The 23,503-nt window shown below is 40.3% G+C and overlaps 1 protein-coding gene and 1 pseudogene across 2 annotated transcripts in view; one reads left to right on the forward strand and one right to left on the reverse strand.

Moving 5' to 3' along the window:
• DNAI3 (dynein axonemal intermediate chain 3) overlaps positions 1 to 23,503 on the forward strand; it is a 93,307-nt gene that overhangs the window by 47,128 nt on the left and 22,676 nt on the right. For both annotated transcript variants that reach the window (XM_069571073.1, XM_069571146.1), the window contains exons 15-18: positions 1,412 to 1,559; positions 2,870 to 2,957; positions 13,920 to 14,050; positions 19,350 to 19,413. In XM_069571073.1, the coding sequence (XP_069427174.1) occupies positions 1,412 to 1,559; positions 2,870 to 2,957; positions 13,920 to 14,050; positions 19,350 to 19,413 (431 nt within the window). The remainder of the gene's footprint in view (positions 1 to 1,411; positions 1,560 to 2,869; positions 2,958 to 13,919; positions 14,051 to 19,349; positions 19,414 to 23,503) is intronic.
• Positions 10,827 to 11,880, reverse strand: LOC138429560 (heterogeneous nuclear ribonucleoprotein A1-like; annotated as a pseudogene).

The following is a 23,503-nucleotide window of genomic DNA, read 5'->3' on the forward strand; positions in this document are numbered from 1 at the left end:
TTACGACCTTGGATTAGGTAATGATTTCCTAGATATTACACCAACAAAGGAAATGCAAATCAGAATCACTTTTGATTAGATACCACTTCACACAGACTAGATAGCCAAAATAAAAAAGACCAAAAAAATAGTGAGTGTTGTTGACAATGTAGAGAAATTGGGATCTTCAAGACAAAAGAAATAATACATCTGGTAAGGATGTAGAGAAATTGGAATTCTCAAAAATGATTCAGTTGCTTTGGAAAACAATCTTAACAGTTCCTCAAAAGATTAAACATAGGTGCTACCATGTAACCCAGCAATTCAAGTCCCCAATATATATCCAAGACAGATGAAAACCCACACCCACACAAAACTTATCAACAAATGTTCATAGCAGGATTATTCATAATAGCAAAAGAGGGAAGTAACCCAATTTTATTTATTCATTCATCAGTGCATCAAATGATGAAGGGGTAAATAAAGTGTAGTATAGTGCACACAATGGAATATTAGTTGACAATAAAAAGGAATGATGTACTGATATATACTACAACATGAATGACCTTCAAAAACATACTAAGTGAAAGAAGCCAGTCACAAAAGACCACATACTGTATGATTCCATTTATATGAAATGTCTAAAATAGACAAATTTGTAGAGACGGTAAGGAGATTAGTGGTTGGTCAGGGCTAGTGGGAGGGACTGAAGGAAATGGGGAATGACTGGTAATCTGTACACAAATTCTTGGGGAGAGGTGATATAAAATCTTCTAAAATTGATTTTGGTAATGGTTTGCACAGTTCAATGAGTATATTATAAAAAACCACTTAATTCTGTACTTTAAGTGAAAGAAAGTGAAGTGAAAGTATTAGTCATTCAGTTGTGTCCAACTCCTTGCGACCCCATGGACTATATAGCCCACCAGGTTCCTCTGTCCATGGAATTCTCCAGATAAGAATACTGGAGTTGGTTGCCATTCCTTTCTCCAGGGGATCTTCCCCACCCAGGGATCAAACCCACATCTCTTGCATTGTAGGCAGATTCTTTACCACTGAGCCATCAAGGAAGCACTTTAAGTATACTTTAAGTGGGTGAATTTTGCAGTATATGAGTTATATTTCAATAAAGTTGTTACGTTTTTTCAAAAAAGATTGCATCATGAAAAAGATCGTCAGTTGCGAAAATTCAATTGCCATGTATGATAATATTAGTCTCAATACTAGCAAAATCATTAAATAATCCTATAAACTTTATAATTCTCTAAGATATGAAATGTAAAATAGTCCCATTTAATTAAAATCTTAATTTTGGAGATATCAAATATAGCCATAATCACAATGTTAATGTATAGCAGCGAGAATGGTAGTCTTGAGGTTATACCTCTTCTTTGTACTTAGTTAAAAAATGAACTGTAAACTTTTTTTTAAGCACAATATGCTTTTGGGATATCAGACCACAGAAAGCCTTAACCCCTCAACCACAGGCAGAGAAAAAGAAAGAAGAAAGTATTGAAATTCCTTTTGATATACCATCTACTTTTTTGCATCTAGATCTCAGCTGGAAACCTCTCTCAAAGGTAAGTTAACATGGGATTTAGTCCATTTTATCTGCTTATATACACTATATAGTTTAAAAGTAGAGCCCCTCAGATTAACACAGGGCATTACAACTCATGTATTCATTCAACCAATACATTCTTTCATTGAGAGGTATTATGTCTGCCTAGGTCAAGACAGAAATCACAGTTACCATGAACTCAAGATGGATATTTGTTCATGTATAAGCAAGCAGCAACTTACCAATTTTTTTTTAACAATTATTCATTATTACATAACAGTTGCTTAAAAATTAGTAAGCACTTAGGTTAGCCCAGAAAAGCTAATTTTATCAGTCTTATAGCCAAAATTCTACATGTTTTACCCATCAATAGTAGAATTGAATCACAATACTTATGACCAAATAAAACTGAAGGTAGCTGAAAGAGTTATTATTTGTAGTTGTCTTCAATGGCAGAGCTTAAAGAAAAGTAATTTTAATTTAAGAAAAGTAGGGCTGTGAATGAGATGCACGTGAGAAGTATGAACAAACTTCTGACATCGATGGCTCTTTCTCTTTGAAATGTCTAATTCTATTTCAAAATTTAATATTTTTATTTTCCTTTGATTTACAAGTATCACTAAAATTACGTTATCATGCATTTGTTCCCCATGGAAGAGAAAGCAAGAGGGTTGAGAATATTCATGAAGTAACTAGGATTAGAAATGTTCTGGGCAGGATTTATAGCGCTGTAGATAGTTTTAAAAGGAACAAGTAAAGAAAGTTCACCTGAGACTAGTTGTATAGCATGCGGACAAAAATTCTAACAGAGAAAAATGGGGAGGGAGCCATGAGGGGAAAACGTTGTGTGTGACGGTTTCCCATTCTGGAGCAGACCCGGGCCACTGGCGGAACTCAAGGGCCTGTATGTCCCTGAAGGGACTTGACAGCTCCAGGGAGGTGCAAGGTCCCTGCACAACTGTTCAGAGCTTTCTTTAGCTGGAAGATTTAGGGAACAGGGAAACAGGCCATTATTTTACATTAAAACTAACAATAAGACATTATGAAACAGAAGACAAAACAGTTTGAGAAATTTAACAACATATACGACTTTGGGATTTGGAAATGAGCCCCCAGACAAGTTCCCCTCAGTAGCCCGGTTTTAGAAACTGTGGTTTAGGTGCTTTCTGTGGGGAAAAGCAACCAAAATCTGAGGAAGAATGGCGAAGGGAGGCAGAGAGGGAAGTAGGGACATAGCCATGTGGGGACAGAGGTAAAGGCAAGAATAAATCAGCCATGGACAGTTTAAGGAAATATGGTAATAATCGTTCCTATATGTTCTCTCAAAAGATAAGGCTGTCTAAAGGCGAAACAACTTTAGACCACTGCCCAACCAAGTTAAGCCTGAGTGAAGACAATCTCCTTTTCAAAGCACAAGGTAACTGCCTTTGCTTATTAAAAAGGCATTTAATAAGATTCCAGAGTTAGTAGTTTCTTATGTCTAAGGTGACTACTTGCTGGGATAGTCTAATTTGTAAAAAAAAATACAGAAAAACAAACCCTCCAGTACGGAATTTTACAATGGCTGTGATAGCGACAGCATGCACATTAAAACTTCCTGTATATACCAAAAGACGTGCTAGAACTCAGTTACGTTCAGTTTCATAGTTATTGAGCACATTCATATATTTTTGAAAGCTCATTATACTAAAAAATTTAATGAAGATCACTTAATGAATATGTATGTGCTCAAAGAATAATTCCACAGAATGGAATGCATCTCAAGTCTAGCAGACTAAATTATGGAGTACTCAGAAACAAACCACCATTCTCAATCAGAATAGAAAAAATTAGTGTTTATATAGCACCATAATAAAACTGAGTAGAGAAAGAACAATTCATTTTTAAAGATATCGCAACCTGTATACCCTTTGGGAAGTAATTGAAGGGTGTGCTTATAAGCTGTCAAAACTTAAAGGTGTGGATTAATATCCTACCTGGAGAGCAACACATAATGAAAGTATACTGGAATCACTAGCATCTGAAGTATTTTCTAAACATTTGCCTTATCAAAAGGATTTACATTTATAAATTGTTCATTGTTAAGTAATAAGACACATAAGACAAACATATAATATGACTAATATCAAGCTTGGGCAAAATTCACCTTGAAGGTGTATTTTTCATAGAAACAACCCAATATCTCATGCCGAAAAGAAAAAAAAATGGAATCAGAATTTTAGAGACATTTTCAAAGCAATATTAACACATTGCATGTGTTATATGTATTCGGGCTTCCTTCATTCCAGAGGGTAAGTAAGGAGAGCTGCCTCCTCCAACTTCTCCTCTTTGTATTCCATTATTGGTTTCCATATATTGAATTCCAGCCATGGGTCAGGTACTGTGCTAATATTGCACATGCTTTTATTAATTTGACATATTTATGAAGTGTTTATTTTATGCTAGGCCCTGGGAGTGCAATGGTGAGTAAAATAGACACTAGTAATCAGAACAGTCCTACAAGCTGGGAGTTATCCTTATCAACGTAAAATTAAGGAAACCAAGACTGTAACTTGTAAAAAGTTATCAATGTCCTAGTCTTATTTTTTTAACCTAATGAAAAAAGATGATCATCAGGGTATTAGTGCTTTTATCCAGTTTATAGTAAGGGTACAATTATGGCCTTTAAAGTGTGGGTTTTTTTCCTTTTAACCACTTTGTTGAGGTATAGTCAACATACAATAAAATGCACATGTTAAAATGTTCAACCTGATATATTCTGACATTAAAAACCTGTGAAACCCTCATTGTAATCAAGATAACGAGCTTATCCATCACTTCAAAAAGTTAACTCCTGTAGGGACTCTTTGCAATCCCTTCCTCCAGGACCTCTCCTACCTCCACTCCCAAGCCACCACTGATCCATTTTATGTCACTAAGAGTTTGCCTTTTCTAGAGTTTTATGTAAATCACACAGTTATACTTTTTGGGTCTGTCTTCTTTCAATCAGCTCATTATTTGGGGATTCATCCATGTTGTTGTGAGTATCAGTAGTTTATTCCTTTTTATTCCAGAGTAGTATTTCATTGCATGGATATACCACAGATGTTTATTCATTCCTCTGTTGATGGGCATTTGGGTTGTTTTCAGCTAGGACATAAATAAAACTTCTGTGAATGTTCATATGCAAGTCTTTGTATGGACATATGCTTTCATTTGTCTTGGGTAAATATCTAGGAATGGACTGATTGGATCATATGGATGTATGTTTAACTTTTTTAAACAAACCACCAGTGTTTTCCAAAGTGTCTGTACCCTTTTACATTTCCCCCTGGCAGTATATGAGAGTTTCCTGTTCTCCTACATCCTCACAAACAGTTGGTGTGATTGGTCCTTTTAATTTAATCATTCTGAAATATGATGTGTGCCTGTGTGCTCTGCCACTCAGTTCTGTCCAACTCTTTACAACCCCATGGACTGTAGCCCACTAGGCTCCTCTGCCCATGGAATTTTCCAGGCAAGAATACTAAAATATGTTATTGATATCTTATTTGCCTTTTATCTAATGGCTAAAGATGTTGACCATATTTTCATGTATTTGTTTGCCACCTGTACCTCTTCTCTGGTGAAGTGTCCAAAACTTTTGTCAGTTTTTCAGTTGTATTGTTTGATATCTTATTATTGAGCCTTATGAGTTCCTAATATAATCTGCATACTAGTCCTTTATCAAATATATGATTTGCAACTATTTTCTCTCAGCCTGTGATTTATACTCTAATAAATCATTGTGTTATTCTCCTAACATTTCCTTTGAAAAGCAGAAGTTTTTAACTTTAATAAAGCTAATTTATGCTCCTTCTTGACCCAAAGCAGAGGTCTTTCTAAAATGTGCTTTTTAAAATGCATTATGAGATATGACTACTTATTTTTTAAGAAAACAGGTGAATTGTAACTTTAACATTCCTCAAATGAGTATAATTTTTATTGATCCTTCATTTCTTTACATTGGACTCTTAGCCCATCTCTTTCTGAAGATTGCCTAAATATGTTACCATCTCAGGAGACATAAACCTTTTTTTCCTTAGAGAACATCATATTTCATTTTAGTATAGGCACAGCTAACAATAGGGAACGGGCACATAAAGCTCAATGTGGTAAGAGCATTATTTAGAAATACTGTCATCCTTTAACTTTTAAAGGACAATTTTCTCATTGTTATTATCTTCATATCTGTGTCTATTCAAAACATTTATTACATTCCTACAAAGTGCCGGTGTCTGAGGATGTATCTGTGCATAGAGAAGCCCCTGCTTTCAAGGAGCTTACATTCTGGTGGGATACACACTAAAATAAACGACAAATACATACCGGCATCTGCTTAATGAAGGGCCTATGTAAAGTAAACCTGAAGCACGCCCCGAATGCCATCAAACAGGAGCTTCATCAAAGGAGTGTTCTCTTTCCAGACAAAATCGTGTTGTTGAGAATTTTTTGGTTTAGTCAGGAAGTTGTGTCTGACTCACGATCCCATGAACTGTAGCTCACCAGGCTCTTCTATCCATGGGATTTTCCAGGCAAGAATACTGGAGTGGGTTGCCATTTCCTTTTCTAGGGGATCTTCCTGACCCAGGGATCAAACCCATGTCTCCTGCATTGTAGGCAGACTCCTTACCAACTGAACCACCAGGGAAGCCCAAAGTCAGTCATGTTTGACTCTCAAATACCATAGTTAGATCTCCAACTCCTGATAGCTGACCGGCAACAGGAGGCAGAACCTGGGCATAGTAATGCCTTTAGAGATAAGAGGCATGTGTTAGAAAGATCCAGGGGATCACCAAGTTAAGTCTTTCATGTGAGCCCCTGGATCTTTCTAACATATACTTCTTATGGCCCTGGGAGATTTCTTAGAAAAAGGCATATTTGACTAAATCAGCTCAGAAAGGAGATATGGACATATGTTTTTAATTCTCATCTGAGACTATAGTTGGCCATGTCCTCTTACCTGTATTAAGCTGATATATCAACAGCACCACAAATCAGAAAAAGACTTAACTTTCACCTGGTGATCCCCTGGATCTTTCTAATATATGCCTGTTATCTCTAAAGGCATGACCACGTCCTGCCTCCTTTCACCAGTCACCTTTCAGGAGTTGGAGATCTACCTATGGAATTTTGAGATCTTCCTTGCACACACTGGATCTATCCACCTACTCTGGCCAGATTTGGACCTGTTGACTAGAACACACTCATAGGCTTCTGTATCACATTTTGCTTGTGATGGGTTCACTGACTAGGAATCACAGGCTCTTGCTATTCTACCATCATTTTCCTGAATACGCCTTCAGTTTGTGTCTGGTACTCTGTTGCCATCTAGTGGTCACAGGCCTGCCATGTTGCTGCTGCTAAGTCGTTTCAGTCGTGTCCGACTCTGTACGACCCCATAGACGGCAACCCACCAGGCTCTGCCACCCCTGGGATTCTCCAGGCAAGAACACTGGAGTGGGTTGCCATTTCCTTCTCCAATGCATGAAAGTGAAAAGTGAAAGTGAAGTCGCTCAGTCGTGTCCAACTCTTAGCGACCCCATGGACTGCAGCCTACCAGGCTCCTCTATCCATGGGATTCTCCAGACAAGAGTACTGGAGTGGGGTGCCATTGCCTGCATGTCAGAGCCATAAGTCAGTGATCTTCTAAATAGTAACTTTTCGGTAAGGTTTTTTAATTTTTACAATCAGTCTGAATCTCCTTTCTTAAAAAAGAATTCTTCCTATATTTCTTCAAACTTCTCTTGCTGTTGTGAATGGGGATTCTTTTCTAAAATTATAATTTTGAATTTATATTAAGTATAAGACAATGCTGATTTCAAACCGACTAACTTGCCTAAATCTTTTAGTTTATCTAGAGATTCTCTTGAGTTTTCTTTGAAAGCAACTGTGAATCCTATTCACTTTGTCCTTTCTATCCATTTCTTTCATGGTAAGTTTTTTCTACTGTTCTTTTAACAAAAAGTGACCTTCAGAAAGATATTTTTAGGAACCGATTTTATGAACCCAATTGTCGTATCTCCTCTTATCAAGAAAAGCACCAAAGTCCTTCATGGTGATGACGATTCCTCATGATACCAAAAGCTTCACGGGACTAGTAGAAACCTTCTGGGAAAATATGTGCTTAATTGAATATATTCCCTTTTCACCAAAATCACATATATACTGACCTTTCCCCCCTGTGTCTTTGGAGTAATTTTTCAGAGCTTTTTGAGGTGCTGTCTTTATATTCTTATAAGCAATAGGATGTGGATTTTGGAGGCTGGGTTTAAATTCAAAAGCCACAATTTATTATTTGAACAGATCTGTCTGTGCCTTTTTCCCCACCATGTGTTTGAAAGGAGAGAGATGAAACTAAGGAGAGTAAATAATAGCAGTAACTACCTCTTAGAGTGTTATGAAGATAAAATGAGCTAATGCATGTAAGCTGTAAGAACTGCCTATCATCAACTCACAATCAGCATTAGCTACCATCTGTGAGACCTTGGGCAAGCTACTTAATCTCTCTGACCCTCAGTTTACTCACCCTTGAAGGAGGATTAACACTTCAACACCTTGGGAATCATTGTGAGAATGGAATGATATGGTTTAGTGCACACAGCTTAGTGCCTGGTATGTAGTCAGCACTCAGTAAATGTTAGCAACTATTAGCAGCTGCTGATGGAAAATTCATGACCGAAAACTCAGCAGTGGCCACAGGACTGGCAAAGGTCAGTTTTCATTCCAATTCCAAAGAAAGGAAATGCAAAAGAATGCTCAAACTACCGCACAGTTGCACTCATCTCACATGCTGGTAAAGTAATGCTCAAAATTCTCCAAGCCAGGCTTCAGCAATATGTGAACCGTGAACTTCCTGATGTTCAAGCTGGTTTTAGAAAAGGCAGAGGAACCAGAGATCAAATTGCCAACATGCACTGGATCATGGAGAAAGCAAAAGACTTCCAGAAAAACCTCTGTTTCTGCTTTATTGACTATGCCAAAGCCTTTGACTGTGTGGATCACAATAAACTGTGGAAAATTCTGAAAGAGATGGGAATACCAGACCACCTAACCTGCCTCTTGAGAAATCTATATGCAGGTCAAGAAGCAACAGTTAGAACTGGACATGGAACAACAGACTGGTTCCAAATAGAAAAAGGAGTACGTCAAGGCTGTATATTGTCACCCTGCTTATTTAACTTCTATGCAGAGTACATCATGAGAAACGCTGGACTGGAAGAAACACAAGCTGGAATCAAGACTGCAGAGAGAAATGTCAATAACCTCAGATATGCAGATGACACCACCCTTATGGCAGAAAGTGAAGAGGAGCTAAAAAGCCTGTTGATGAAAGTAAAAGAGGAGAGTGAAAAAGTTGGCGTAAAGCTCAACATTCAGAAAACTAAGATCATGACATCACTTCATGGGAAGTAGATGGGGAAACAGGGGAAACAGTGGAAACAGTGGCTGACTTTATTTTGGGGGGCTCCAAAATCACTGCAGATGGTGATTGCAGCCATGAAATTCAAAGACGCTTACTCCTTGGAAGGAAAGTTATGACCAACCTAGATAGTATATTCAAAAGCAGAGACATTACTTTGCCGACTAAGGTCTGTCTAGTCAAGGCTATGGTTTTTCCTGTGGTCATGTATGGATGTGAGAATTGGACTGTGAAGAAGGCTGAGTGCCGAAGAATTGATGCTTTTGAACTGTGGTGTTGGAGAAGACTCTTGAGAGTCCCTTGGACTGCAAGGAGATCCAACCAATCCATTCTGAAGGAGATCAACCCTGGGATTTCTTTGGAAAGAGTGATGCTAAAGCTGAAACTCCAGTACTTTGGCCACCTCATGCGAAGAGTTGACTCATTGGAAAAGATTCTGATGCTGGGAGGGATTGGGGGCAGAAGGAGAAGGGGACGACAGAGGATGAGACGGCCGGATGGCATCACTGACTCGATGGACGTGAGTCTGAGTGAACTCCGGGAGATGGTGAACAGGGAGGCCTGGTGTGCTGCGATTCATGGGGTTGCAAAGAGTCGGACACGACTGAGCTACTGAACTGAACTGAACTGTGGATGATGTTGAATTCAATACATATCCAAGTTATTCCAGACAAGTCTGAATAAATGCAGCTGATGATAACATTTTTCTCAGGCCTCATCCTCTTTGACCAGCAAATTAAATGCTATTGACTAAGCCCATCTTCTTGGAGCTCCCACCTTGGATTCTGAGATTTTCCTGGTCCCTCTTTAGTTTCCCTCCTCTGATATTTTTCCTGGCTTGCTGCCCTCTCATCAGGAATGTACTTTAGCTGTGTGTTTTTCCTGTTGCACACTCTCCCTTTGATAACATAGTGTGCTCTCCCACCTGTGCTGAGAATCCTTAAATCTTGTCTCTCACTGTCTCTTTGTACTGAACCCACCCTACCCATACAACATCAGTGCATCTAGAATAGAACTCATAACATGAGTTACCCCTGCCTCTCTCCTCAGGCCCCCGTGCCCAGTCTCTCACAGAGGATAACTAAATCTGTGTCCACAATGCCTTTTCCTTTTCCTTTGCATTATCAGCAGTGACCCTTGGATGAGGCACTTGGTTCCCCTTGTTAGACCAGGGGAGCACTCCCTCAGGAAACATTTTTTTTTTGAGAGTATTAAATCTTTTATTGATTACACATGATAATGGATGATACACAAGCTTCGTTCCCATCTAAAACTTCATCTGGTACCATAATTCAATTTAGATATATTGCATAGCATGTGCCAACAATCATTAATAATAATAAAAAAACCTCCATGACTTTGCATGGGTGACCCTTTAAATGGTCACCCATTTAAACTCCAGGTCACAACACAGTAACTGTCACTTCAACTACACCAAGGTTCTGAAGACAACAGCTTCTCCACCAAAGCAGGTTGTAAATAAATTTCAAATGGAACCTGGCATCACCCTGAAGGAATTCTAACTTCACAGGGTAGTTTACCAAAATGGCTTCAGAGTAGACTAACTTTACAGCACATTAAAAAAAAAAAAAAAAAAGCACATTTAATTCAGTATCATGATCAGTCTATTACATTTAGAAATCAACAGCATGGGTACAAAAACAAAATCTACATTAAAACCCTTTGTTGGAATGGCTTACACTTTCCACAGAACAGAAACTAAAATAACCTGTTATACAATTAGTCACAAGTACAGTCCTCGAGTTTTTTGCCCATACACATGAGTGTTGTCTAAAAGGTGTCTTCTTTGTAGCAGCTGGGCCCTGCCACCACTGTGCTGGCTGAGTTCACAAATCTGTTGTAACCTGTAGCTGCCCTGTCACTTCTCTGGCTCTCCTCTCCTGCTAAGCTTTGTTTCCTGGCAGTAATTAAAACCTTCCGCCACTGCCGTAGCTCCTGCCGCTGCTGGAGCCACCACAGCCACCTTCATTTCATGGTTTGGCAAAGTATGGACCTCCACCACCATAGGGGCCAGAACTTCTCCCTCCAAAGTTTCCTCCTTTCATGGGTCCACAATTTGAAGACTGATTGTTGTAACTGCCAAAATCATTGTAGCTTCCGCCACCTCCAAAACTGCTTCCGTCATTGCCAAATCCATTATATCCATCCCCACTGCCACCATATCCGCCACCACCACGGCTGCCACCAAAGCCACCTCGACCGCTGACGTTTCCTCCACGACCAAAGTTGTCGCTCCCATCCAAACCACCTCCACGACCGCCACCAAAGTCTTCAGAACCACTGCGACCCCTCTGGCTGGCTGAAGCAGTAGCCATCGCTTGCTCAGACAGGGCCTTTCTCACTTCACAGCCGTGGCCGTTCGCAGTGCGGTGTTTCTGAGCGACAGTCTCGCCTACGGAGTCGCGGCCATCAAAGAGCACGACAGCGCAGCCTCTCGTTTTGCCGCTGCCTCGGTCAGTCGTGATCTCAGTCACGTCAGGTTCCCATACTGCTCGAGATAATCTCTCAGGCGATGCTCTTCAGCGTCTTCTTTAATGCCACCAACAAAAACCTCTTTCACAGGTAAGTGGGCCCCAGGTCTGTGACAATGCTCTCTCGAGACGGCCCTCGGGTTCCACAGCTCTTCCGTCCGCCTTGTGCGGCCTTCCTTTCGCCTCCTCCAAGGCGTGTGTGACAAACCCGAAGCCTCTGGGGCGCTTGGCGTTTGGATCGCTCGTTACCACACAGTCTGTGAGCGCTCCCCATTGCTCAAAATGGCTCCTCAGACCCTCATCAGTTGTTTCAAAGCTCGGTCCTCTGATGAGGAGCTCCCGCAGCTGTTCAGGCTCTTTGGGAGACTCTGACTCAGACATGAAAGCAGTGGAGGCGGGATGGGGGAACTTCAGCGATGCTTTCTCCGAGGCATACACAGGCAGAAAGGAGTAACCAAATGAACAGATCTCAGGAAATATTTTTTAAGCACATAGTCCCAATGAACATGTATTTATTTACATTGTATTTATGTATGTTCTACTCTGGTAATATATTTATGTACATTATTTTAAAAAGAGAAAAACATAAAAACGAGAGTGAAGAATTTGAAATATTTTAATGATTTTAATTTTATGTATTAAATAGATATGAAATGCATTTTTTGCTCTTGCTAAATGCATTGTGAATAATATCTTTTAGTTAGAACAGTGTTGGAGAAGGCAATGGCACCCTACTCCAGTACTCTTGCCTGGAAAATCCCATGGATGGAGGAGCCTGGTAGGCTGCAGTCCATGGGGTCGCTGAGTCAGACACGACTGAGCGACTTTACTTTCACGTTTCACTTTCATGCATTGAAGAAGGAAATGGCAACCCACTCCAGTGTTCTTGCCTGGAGAATCCCAGGGGCGGGGGAGCCTGGTGGGCTGCCGTCTATGGGGTAGCACAGAGTCAGACACGACTGAAGCAACTTAGCAGCAGCAGCAGCAAGAACAGTGGTTGAATGTTTCTAGTTATTTCTTGAAATGTTGATGACACTGTGTAATACAGCCAGTTAAAGATTCCATGTTTCTCTTACTTTGGTACTTGTTTTTAATGTCTTACCTAGTATGAAATGGGATTGCTCAAAGTGTGTGGATCCCAAACGAAGTGTTGGTTGACTATGCTTACTAAATCATGATGATTATCTTTTACTTTTGTCTTTTTATTATAGTTGAGGTTTTCTTCTCCTACTTAGTTTTCGTTTATACTTTTGTTGGTTTTTACATGGTTGATATAACCCAGAGGATATATTAAGGGTGTGTGTGATGAGTAAAGTATTGTGAACTTAAATTTCTTTATGATCTTTCCCAGGAATATAATATCACATTAAAAAAAAATAAGTGATTTGGAAAAATGTCCAAGATATATCTTTAAGAGAATAGAAAATAAGGAAAAAAACTAGAAAACCCACTTAAAAACAAATTGTCTATATATAATCACCAAAAAGTAATAGAGAAAAATAGACCAATATTTTAATAGTGATACCTCTGGGAAATGTGATAATGAATGATTTTTGCTCTTTTATTCATGCTTTTCTCTCATTTCGAAAGCTTCAATTAACATTTACTAATTTAAGACCTCAAAAATAGCATGTATTAATTTTAGATTAATTAAAATTAATCAGATGCTTTTAAAAGATAAAAGTTACAGATAACATTTGAATTTCACCCCCTAGTTTAGCTGTGCTCTTAAACCGTTTACATGGAGAGCTATGATATAGTATAATCACCAAAGTTCATAAATAATAAACGTGAAATAATCAGCCAGCATTAAATAATGTTCAACATGCTGTATTTATGACAAACACAAATAACACATGTTAGATGGATTTAGTTTTTAGCAGTTAAAAGAATTTGCACATAAAAGGCTAACCTTGAATTATTTTTTAAAATTGCTATATGATGCCAACTGTATAAAAATGATATGAATTGCTCATTGGAGATTGTCAAGGGTGTTAATTCAAGGTAAATATCAATGATATCTCTTATTGAGAAAATCCAAGGGTGTTATATAACTTAGAGGATGTATTTTGTGTCCAGTATACTGTCAATAATTCTGAGATAATATAGATATTGTAGAAGTGACTTTTGGACCATGCCATGAAAACTTTTAGAGCCCCTGAAAAGTGGGCAGAGGAGTCTTCCCTTTCTCACTCAGGAAACACTTCAACCAGAGCAGTGTGGCTTTGATCAGGTTCATAGGCAAGGGATTCCATATAAACTGTGGCTTGAAAAAGGCATTCTACTGCTAAATTAGAACTCTAAAACTTCTTGGACTTATGCCCACCACACTGGGGAGGAAGTAGGGTGGATATGTGTGACAAAGGACAGAGAATATAAACTAATTATATTTTAGAAGATCTTTCAATGTAAATATGTGCTTCTTCTATCCAAATGTCTCTAAAAGAAAAAATATTAGCCCAGAGCAAAGCAGTGAAGGCAGGAGAAATGAACCCATACCAGAATCTGGAGAACGCATTGAGCAATATTCTCAAGCCAATAGATGACTTCTGCACCAAGTTCTTTGTGGGAACAGAGGTGAGTTGCAATTACCTGCTTCTAAAATTAGCATTTAAGTTACATTTAAATATATGATTATGACCTCTATAGTATGTTTGTCTTATGAGGGCTTATAATACTTTTTTTAGTCTTCTATCTTTTGGCTTACAATATTTATCCTATTTTCATAATTTTATATGCTTGCTGAAATTTAAAAATTTTAACCTCAATGTCTCATAGATTCATATTTGAATAGTCGATCAAGTTCTCAAGTTCTTAGATGTCTTTAAATTCATAAATGTGAACAGTCTATAAAATTAGATATGACTTTTTACTAATAAAAGTCTATAAAATGAGGTATGTCTCTTTACTAATAAAAGACTATAAAAGTAGGTATGACTCTTTTTACTAATAAATTATCAACTTACAAATATTTACCAAACACATACCATATGGAAAAACCATGCTAAGTGTTTCAGATTTACTAAGAAAATATATTGTTTTGTTAGGCCACTTACAATCTAGTAGGAGAGTGAAAAAGTCACTCAATTCAAAAGGTAAATAGCAATTGGATATAGTAATAATGACAAAATATGCATAAACATAAAATTTACCATCTTAACCATTTTTGTGTATACCATTCAGTGGTACTAAGTACATTCATATCGTTGAGTAACTCTCACCACTATCCATCTTGAGAACTATTTCATTATTCCAAATTAAAGTTTTGTCCCAGTTGAAGCAGTAATTCTGCATTCCCTACTGACTCCAGCTCCTGGCAACCACAATTCTACTTACCTTCTCAAAGAATTTGACTATTTTAGTAGTCAAATGTAAGTGGAATCATATAATATTTGTCTCTGTGCACAGTGAAGTTTTATAAGCCAGGGATGACAGCTTTAGAAAGAAAATCTTTAAGATGAACTATGGACAGAGGTTCCTGACATTTTACAGGACACAGGGATCAAGACCATCCCCAAGAAAAAGAAATGCAAAAAAGTAAAATGGCTGTCTGAGGAGGCCTTACAAACAGCTGTGAAAAGAGAAGCAAAAAGGAAAGATATACCCATTTGAAAGCAGAGTTCTAAAGAATAGCAAGGAGAGATAAGAAAGCCTTCCTTGGTGATCAATGCAAAGAAATAGAGGAAGACAACAGAATAGGAAAGACTAGATATCTCTTCAAGAAAATTAGAGATACCAAGGGAATATTTCATGCAAAGATAGGCTCAATAAAGGACAGAAATGGTATGGACCTAATAGAAGCAGAAAATATTAAGAAGAGGTAGCAAGAATACACAGAAAAACTATACAAAAAAAGAGCTTCACAACTCAGATAATCATAACAGTGTGATCACTCACCTAGAGCCAAACATCCTGGAATGTGAAGTCAAGTGGGCCTTAGGAAGCATCACTATGAACAAAGCTAGTGGAGGTGATGGAATTCCATTTGAGCTATTTCCAATCCTGAAAGATGATGCTGTGAAAGTGCTGCACTCAATATGCCAGCAAATTTGGAAAACTCAGCAGGGGCCACAGGACTGGAAAAGGTCAGTTTTCATTCCAAGCCCAAAGAAAGGCAGTACCAAAGAATACTCAAACTACCACACAATTGCACTCATCTCACATGCTAGTAAAGTAATGCTCAAAATTCTCCAAGCCAGGCTTCAACAATATGTGAACCGTGAACTTCCTGATGTTCAAGCTGGTTCTAGAAAAGGCAGAGGAACCAGAGATCAAATTGCCAACATGCGCTGGATCATGGAAAAAGCAAGAGAGTTCCAGAAAAACATCTATTTCTGCTTTATTGACTATGCCAAAGCCTTTGTGTGGATCACAATAAACTGTGGAAAATTCTGAAAGAGATGGGAATACCAGACCATCTAACCTGCCTCTTGAGAAATCTATATGCAGATCAGGAAGCAACAGTTAGAATTGGACATGGAACAACAGACTGGTTCCAAATAGGAAAAGGAGTACATCAAGGCTGTATATTGTCGCCCTGCTTATTTAACTTATATGCAGAGTACATCATGAAAAATGCTGGGCTGGAGGAAGCACGAGGTGGAATCAAGATTGCTGGGAGAAATATCAGTAATCTCAGATATGCAGATGACACCACCCTTACGGCAGAAAGTGAAGAACTAAAGAGCCTCTTGATGAAAGTGAAAGAGGAGAGTGAAAAAGTTGGCTTAAAGCTCAACATTCAGAAAATGAAGATCATGGCATCTGGTCCCATCACTTCATGGCAAATAGAAGAGGGAACAGTGTCAGACTTTATTTTTGGGGGCTCCAAAATCACTGCAGATGGTGATTGCAGCCATGAAATTAAATTACTCCTTGGAAGGAAAGTTATGACCAACCTAGACAGCATATTAAAAAGCAGAGACATTACTTCGCCGACTAAGGTCCCTCTAGTCAAGGCTATGGTTTTTCCAGTAGTCATGTATGGATGTGAGAGTTGGACTATAAAGAGAGCTGAGCACAGAAGAACTGATGCTTTTGAACTGTGGTGTTGGAGAAGACTCTTGAGAGTCCCTTGGACTGCAAGGAGATCCAACACAGTCCATCCTAAAGGAGATCAGTCCTGGGTGTTCATTGGAAGGACTGATGTTGAAGCTGAAACTCTAATACTTTGGCCACCTGATGCAAAGAGCTGACTCATTTGAAAAGACCCTGATGCTGGGAAAGATTGAAGGCAGGAGGAGAAGGGGATGACAGACGATGAGACGGTTGAATGGCATCACCGACTCAATGGACATGAGTTTGGGTAAACTCTGGGAGTTGGTGATAGACAGGGAGGCCTGGCGTGCTGTGGTTCATGGGGTCACAAAGAGTTGGACACGACTGAGCGACTGAACTGAGCAAACTGAAAGCATGACACCCTTGGCTTTAACTCCTCTTCAGTGACTTCTTCATGATACATGAAAAATCCAAACTCCTTACACCAAGGCCTGTAAGTTTCTGCGTAAGTTGCCTCCTTTCTCTCTCTCTACCTCATCTGTACCAATCTCCTCACTCTGTCTGCTCTGATTTTTTTCTCTCTCATTTTTTGTACCAGACTCTTTCCTGCCTTTCAGGTCCCTGCACTCCTTGGAATGAATGACATTCATCATTCAGCAGTTATTTATTGATCATTTAATATAAGCTGAGTACTGTTCTTCGCCCAGGGAATATAGCAGTGAACAGAACAGCTAGAATCCCCTGCCTTCTAAGGGCTGACATTCCAGTGGGACACTCTTCTACCAGCCCTTGATATGGCTGACTGATCCTTCTACTTTGGACAGAGAATTTAAGGGAGTGTAAGTGGGGCAGAGGGCTGAATCAGGAGGGAGTGGAGCCCTGGAAGCAGAGGCCAGGTTGACAGTGATCTCAGGTGGGCCCACCCAGGGGTGAAGAGAGCCTGAGCAGTGGGGATGAGAATGTCACATATGTGTAGGGGGAGTGGAAGTGTCAGAACTAAGTAACCAGATGGAGAGGGATGTGAAGGTTTCCAGCCAGGTATCTGGTAATATAATGGATGTGTGTGCATGTGTGCTAAGTCACTTCAGTCACATCCAACTCCTTATGATCCTATGGACCGTAGCCTACCAGGTTCCTCTGTCCATGGGATTCTCCAGGCAAGAATACTGGAGTGGGTTGCCATGCCCTCCTCCAGAGGATGCCCACCGCCCCCGCCTGCCAGGGATCCAACTAATGTCTGCCCGTATCTCCTGATTTGCAGATGGATTCTTCACCTAGGAAGCCCAATATAATGGGCTCTCAATAAATATTTATTAACTGGGTACAAATTATTCCTTTGACTCAGTTCAGTGTCAAAGTTCCTCACTTCAGCTATGAGAGCCAGGAGATACTAACTCTCTTAGAGGATTTTGGTAAAGGCTGAGGTCACATACGTAAAGCTCCTGACAATTCCAGCAAGCACTGTCAGTTCAGTTCAGTTGCTCAGTTGTGTCCGACTCTTTGTGACCCCATGGACTACAGCACGCCAGGCCTCCCTGTCCATCACCAACTCCCGGAGTTTATTCAAACTCATGTCCTTTGAGTCGGTGATGCCATCCAACCATCTCATCCTCTGTCGTCCCCTTCTCCTCCCACCTTCAATCTTTCCCAGCATCAGGGTCTTTTCTAATGAGTCAGTTCTTCGCATCAGGTGGCCAAAGTGTTGGAGTTTCAGCTTCAGCATCAGTCCTTCCAATGAATATTCAGGATTGATTTCCTTTAGGATGGACTGGTTGGATCTCTTTGCTGTCCAAGGGACTCTCAAGAGTCTTCTCCAACACCACAGTTTCTGGTGTTGGAGTAAATCATAGCCGCAAGGTGACGTGTACAGTAGACATATCCCAGGTGCCTGTTCCCTTAGACTGTGTACACAGAGGGGAGGGAAGACTTGTCCTCAGACTCTGAATTTTCAGCACCAAACACAGTTTTTGTCTGTCAAGTGAGTTGACGTGGATGAGTGAAAGAGTGGCCTCAGTTGCTTGAGATTGTCCTACACTTCGTATAAGTCAAATGTTTTTCCATCTCCCCTCCCTCCCCTACAATCCCAATCCATCCCCTTCTCTGAGTCCTCTTAACTCATTTTTTGATACACCCTTCTCTGTGTTTTCCTCTTATTATCTGGTGAAAAAAATGAGATTAGGAGATTATGTCTGGGTTTTGCATCTATAGGATAGTGGCATGAGACTCAATTTTTTCTCTAAACCTCTCTCCATCTCTGTCATTCACTGGTTCTCTCTGTCTTTCTCCTCTGAGTGGTAATTTCTGCCTTTTGTTTACAGGTTCCTTTGTCTTCTCTTCTCCTTAAAATGGCCATAAATAGAATTGAAATATATAGTACTTGTCATGTGGTTTGGCTGGAACTCTGTTTCTTGTTCTCAGCATTCAAAGATGATGAGTACTATATGATGAATACGTATTTCCTCCTTCGCTCTTATTGCACGATTATTTTGTACCATGATGAGAACAAATCACTGAATAAACCAGACGAGATCCCTCCCCTTCTGGAGCTTTCCATCCATTGGGACAATTTTCTGTTAACAACACACTCTGGAAACCCAGCAGTTGGTCTTTGTGTAGCTGGATTATTTTCATAATTGCCTGTGTTCTCCCAATCACTGTGTGCAGATAAAAACTCAACAAATTCATTTGCTTGTTTAATATAAAATAAAGTAATCATTTTTGAACCTTCCCCCGTCACCCTCACTGCACCCAACTGTCATTCGATTAAATCAACCTGTTGCTTTGTGTTTGGGTTGCAGTCAGTCTTAGCATATGAATGTGAGGTTTTCTGTTTCTTTAAGTTGTCAGTGTACTCATCAGGAACCTGTCATGTTTTTAGGAAGGTGAAGTGATATACACAGATTGGAAAATGGAAAGAGACCCTGAAACTGGCCGATTTATGGGTAAGGTTTTTTTTCCTTCTTTATTGTTTCTATGTGTTTCCTATTTTCAATAATTCAATTCATTTATTTTTAGTTGAAAGATAATTGGTCAACAATACTGTGTTGGTTTCTGCCAAACATCAACATGAATCAGCCATAGGCAAACCTATGTCCCTTCCCTCTTGAACCTCCCTCCTACCTCCCTCCCCATACCTCCCGTCTAGGTTGTTAAAGAGTCACACAGCAAATTCTCATTGGCTACGTATTTTACATATGGTAATGAACATGTTTCCTTGTTATTCTCTCCAAACATCCCACCCTCTTCTTTCTCCCCCTCACCATGTCTGTTCTCTATGTCTGTCTTCATTGCTGCCCTGCAAATAGGTTGATCAACTGTCTTTCTAGATTCCATATATATGTGTTAATATACAATATTTGTTTCTGACAACTTCACTCTTTATAATATATTCTAGGTTCATCCTGTGAGTAAGTCTTTATGATTGCTCCATTATTAATAAACTGTTTCTTTTTTCCAAAGCACTGAGGAGCCCTGGCCTGCCTTATGGGAGGGAAGGCATGTGAGGTTCTGACCCTACACTTGCTGTTAAAGTGAGGGCTTCAGATAAGCCGCACCATTGTCACCTGGGAGCTTGTTAGAAAAACAGGATGCTACCCCAGGCCTACTGAATCTAAATACAGATTTTAATAAAATTCTCCAGGTGATTTGTTTTCACACCAAAATTTGAGGAGCACTAATCTGTTGGTGCTTATGGAGACACTTGGACAATTCAATTTTAAAATAACAATGCTGTTTCAATATTTCAACAACCCAGTAGCTCAGCAGTGTGGAAAACCTGAGTCAAGGTGAAATTATAAGCTAAATTCACCATGATCTTGAAGACCTCAGCACTGTAAGGGAGAAGTAACTCTAGGGGCTGGGACTGGTTGGTGTCCATGTGTTCCCCTGGTCCTAGGCCCGGACGCTGGGCAGCTGAACAGAGGTATGAGGGTCACACCCAGGTATGAACAAGAATCAGAGTCAATGATTCAGGCTTCCCTGCTGGCTCAAGAATCTGCCTGCCAAATGCAGGAAACGCAAGAGACTGGTTCAATCCCTGGGTTGGGAAGATCCCCTGGAGAAGGAAATGGCAACCCACTCCAGTATTCTTGCCTGGAAATCCCATGGACTGAGGAGCATGGCAGGCTACAGTCCATGGGGTCGCAAGGGTTGCACATGGCTTAGTGGCTAAACCACCACCACCAATAAGCCAAGTTCCCCGTCAAAGCTCAGAGCCTTGGGGCACACTACAATTACAACCACTTGCTTTAATGCTTTGGATTTTATCATGGCATGAACATGTATTTGACCTACTTTTCAGAGTATGGAATAACCATAAGATAAGGAAGAGGCAGCTCCCTGAACCACTTGAACCCTGTGGAGCAGTGAGAAGAAGCAATGAGGCTTGGTTTGCAGAAGGTGATCTAGTCAGTCCTGTGGGTGGTTGGAGCAGATGGACCTATGTGTGAGTGATTGAGGTTCAGAGGTCAGAGCCACCGCCTGCAGGGGACAGCTGTTGGGGCTCAGATCTCCGCCTTAAACTTAATCTTCACTTCTGAGTCTGGTTCTGCAGGCTAGTGTCTGCCTTAGACCTGTGAAATCAGCTTCGTCAGCATTGCCTCCAGGGTGGTCATTCCTACTTTTCTTACACAAGTCTCCTGCCTAGAGACCTAAGTATGTGTTATTAATAAGAGTGGGGCATTGAGAGAGGATTGGATCTGACTTAAAAAAGAGTCAAGTGCATGTAGGACCGAGACTGATTTCCCATTTTCCAGTCATTTTCAATTCCATGATTAAAGTTGAACTCAACATTATATACTGAGTATAATATAACATAGTGAATTACATTCACTACATTTAGGCTGATTCATGTTTCTATTTATTTAATAATTCATGAATGTTAGTAGTGCATGTGCTGCCGGCCAGGCACATTAGTACATGATGACAGTCTCCTCCACACCCCTGGGCTGCAAGCTGAGGCAATGACTCAGTTTGTGACACCATGACTTGGTTGTGCACAGATGGACATGGGTTCCTCCTGGTCTCAGATTTTCTTGGAGGCTTACCCTAAACTGCTTTTAAGGTAACCCATGGCTGTGGTTTTTCCAGTGGTCATGTATGGATGTGAGAGTTGGACTGTGAAGAAAGCTGAGCACCAGAGAATTTATGCTTTTGAACTGTGGTGTTAGAGAAGACTCTTGAGAGTCCCTTGGACTGCAAGGAGATCCAACCAGTCCTGGGTGTTCTTTGGAAGGAATGATGCTAAAGCTGAAACTCCAATACTTTGGCCACCTCATGAGAAGAGTTGACTCATTGGAAAAGACTCTGATGCTGGGAGGGATTGGGGGCAGGAGAAGAAGGGGACGACAGAGGATGAGATGGCTGGATGGCATCACGGACTCGATGAGTGTGAGTGAACTCCAGGAGTTGGTGATGGACAGGGAGGCCTGACGTGCTGCAATTCATGGGGTCGCAAAGAATCGGACATGACTGAGTGACTGAACTGAACTGATGGCAAACAGATTGAGCTATTTATTTTAAATGAATTGTATTCCATCTACAGAGCCAGTGACAATAAACATAAAAACCAAAGCTTAATGTTTATACCTCTTTGATGTTTGTTCTTACTTTCATTCATTCATCAAATCATTACTGAGTATCTACTATGTGCCAGGCACTAGGGATACAAAGATAAACAAGATAGTTTCTCCCCCAAAGGAGATCGCTGATTTATTGGAAGTCAGCCACATAAACAAATGATGACATTACACTGTCATTGGTGCTGTGGCTGGCAGCAAACACAAAGTGACATGGAATCCCACAAAGGGACCAACTCTCTTGGGTGGTTAAGAAAAGGCCCCACAGGGAGTTTGCGGGAGAACAGATAGGTGTGTATGTATGGCTGGACCCCTTTGCTGTTCACTAAAACTGCTGCAACCTTGCTAATTGGCTATGCATGCTCCCTCGCTTCAGTCGTGACCGACTCTTGTGACCACTTGGACCACAGCCCGCCAGGCTCCTCTGACCATGGAGTTTTCCTGCCAAGAATACTAGAGTAGATTGCCGTTTCCTCCTACAGGGGAGCTTCCCAAGCTCCCAGGGATGAAACCCACATCACCTGCATCTCCTGTATTGCAGGCAGATTCTTTACCGCTGAGCCACTGGGGAAGCCCTAATTGGCTATACCAGAATACAAAATAAAAAGTTTGAAAAAAAAGAAAAGGCCCACCATAGAGAGATACAGTTGAGCTGAGTCTTAAAGGGTACATTTCAAATTTTCAGATGGAGAAAGACATTCCAAGTAGAAAGAAGAACAAACGCAAAAACACAGCTCAAAAGAGCAGTGGACAAGTAGGAAACAGGGAGACCTCCTGGCCAAAGCATAGCAGTAGAGACGGCTGCAGCAGCAGGAAAGGCCCCAGGAAGGACATTTGAGTCTAGATGGCAAAGAGCCGTGAGTGCCTCCCTAAGCCATGGACCTCATCCTAGTACCATCAGTATGATCAGAAAATCACTCTGTCAGGAGAGCAGGGGTTGGATTAATTTATTGGTGGGTCTTACAGTGGAAGCAGGATGACCAGTTGCAATAGCCTAGATGAGGAATGGAGAGGACTGGTGTGCAGGCAGGGTGATGAGGATGGATAAAGAGGAAATTCAAGAGGGAGAGATTTAGAGATAAACATGCCAGGGCTTTGTGACCAGTGGGATATGAGTGGAAAAGTAAGAGAAATTGCTTTTAATTTCTTGGCATTTAGTTCCTTCCAAAAAAAAAAAACAGAGAGAAATAGCTCTAACCACCTACTTAAAGGGCATTTTAAAATCATCTTCTTGCTTTAATACTTTAAAATTACCAATCAAGGATTTTGTAACATGGAAAGTCAAATGACACTTATTTCCATTGGATAATGGTTGAAGTTCAGGGACTGTCAATGTGTAGAGGTGCTGAACTGTAAATTGTACGGCTTACTTACATTCTGTGAACTGGCAGTGTTTTCCTTGGGAGTTACCTGCCCAAAGGCATTCATAAACAGCATGGACATTTCCTGAGTAAAG

Source organism: Ovis canadensis, chromosome 1, assembly GCF_042477335.2.
Source record: "Ovis canadensis isolate MfBH-ARS-UI-01 breed Bighorn chromosome 1, ARS-UI_OviCan_v2, whole genome shotgun sequence".
In the NCBI taxonomy this organism is placed as follows: Eukaryota; Metazoa; Chordata; class Mammalia; order Artiodactyla; family Bovidae; genus Ovis; species Ovis canadensis.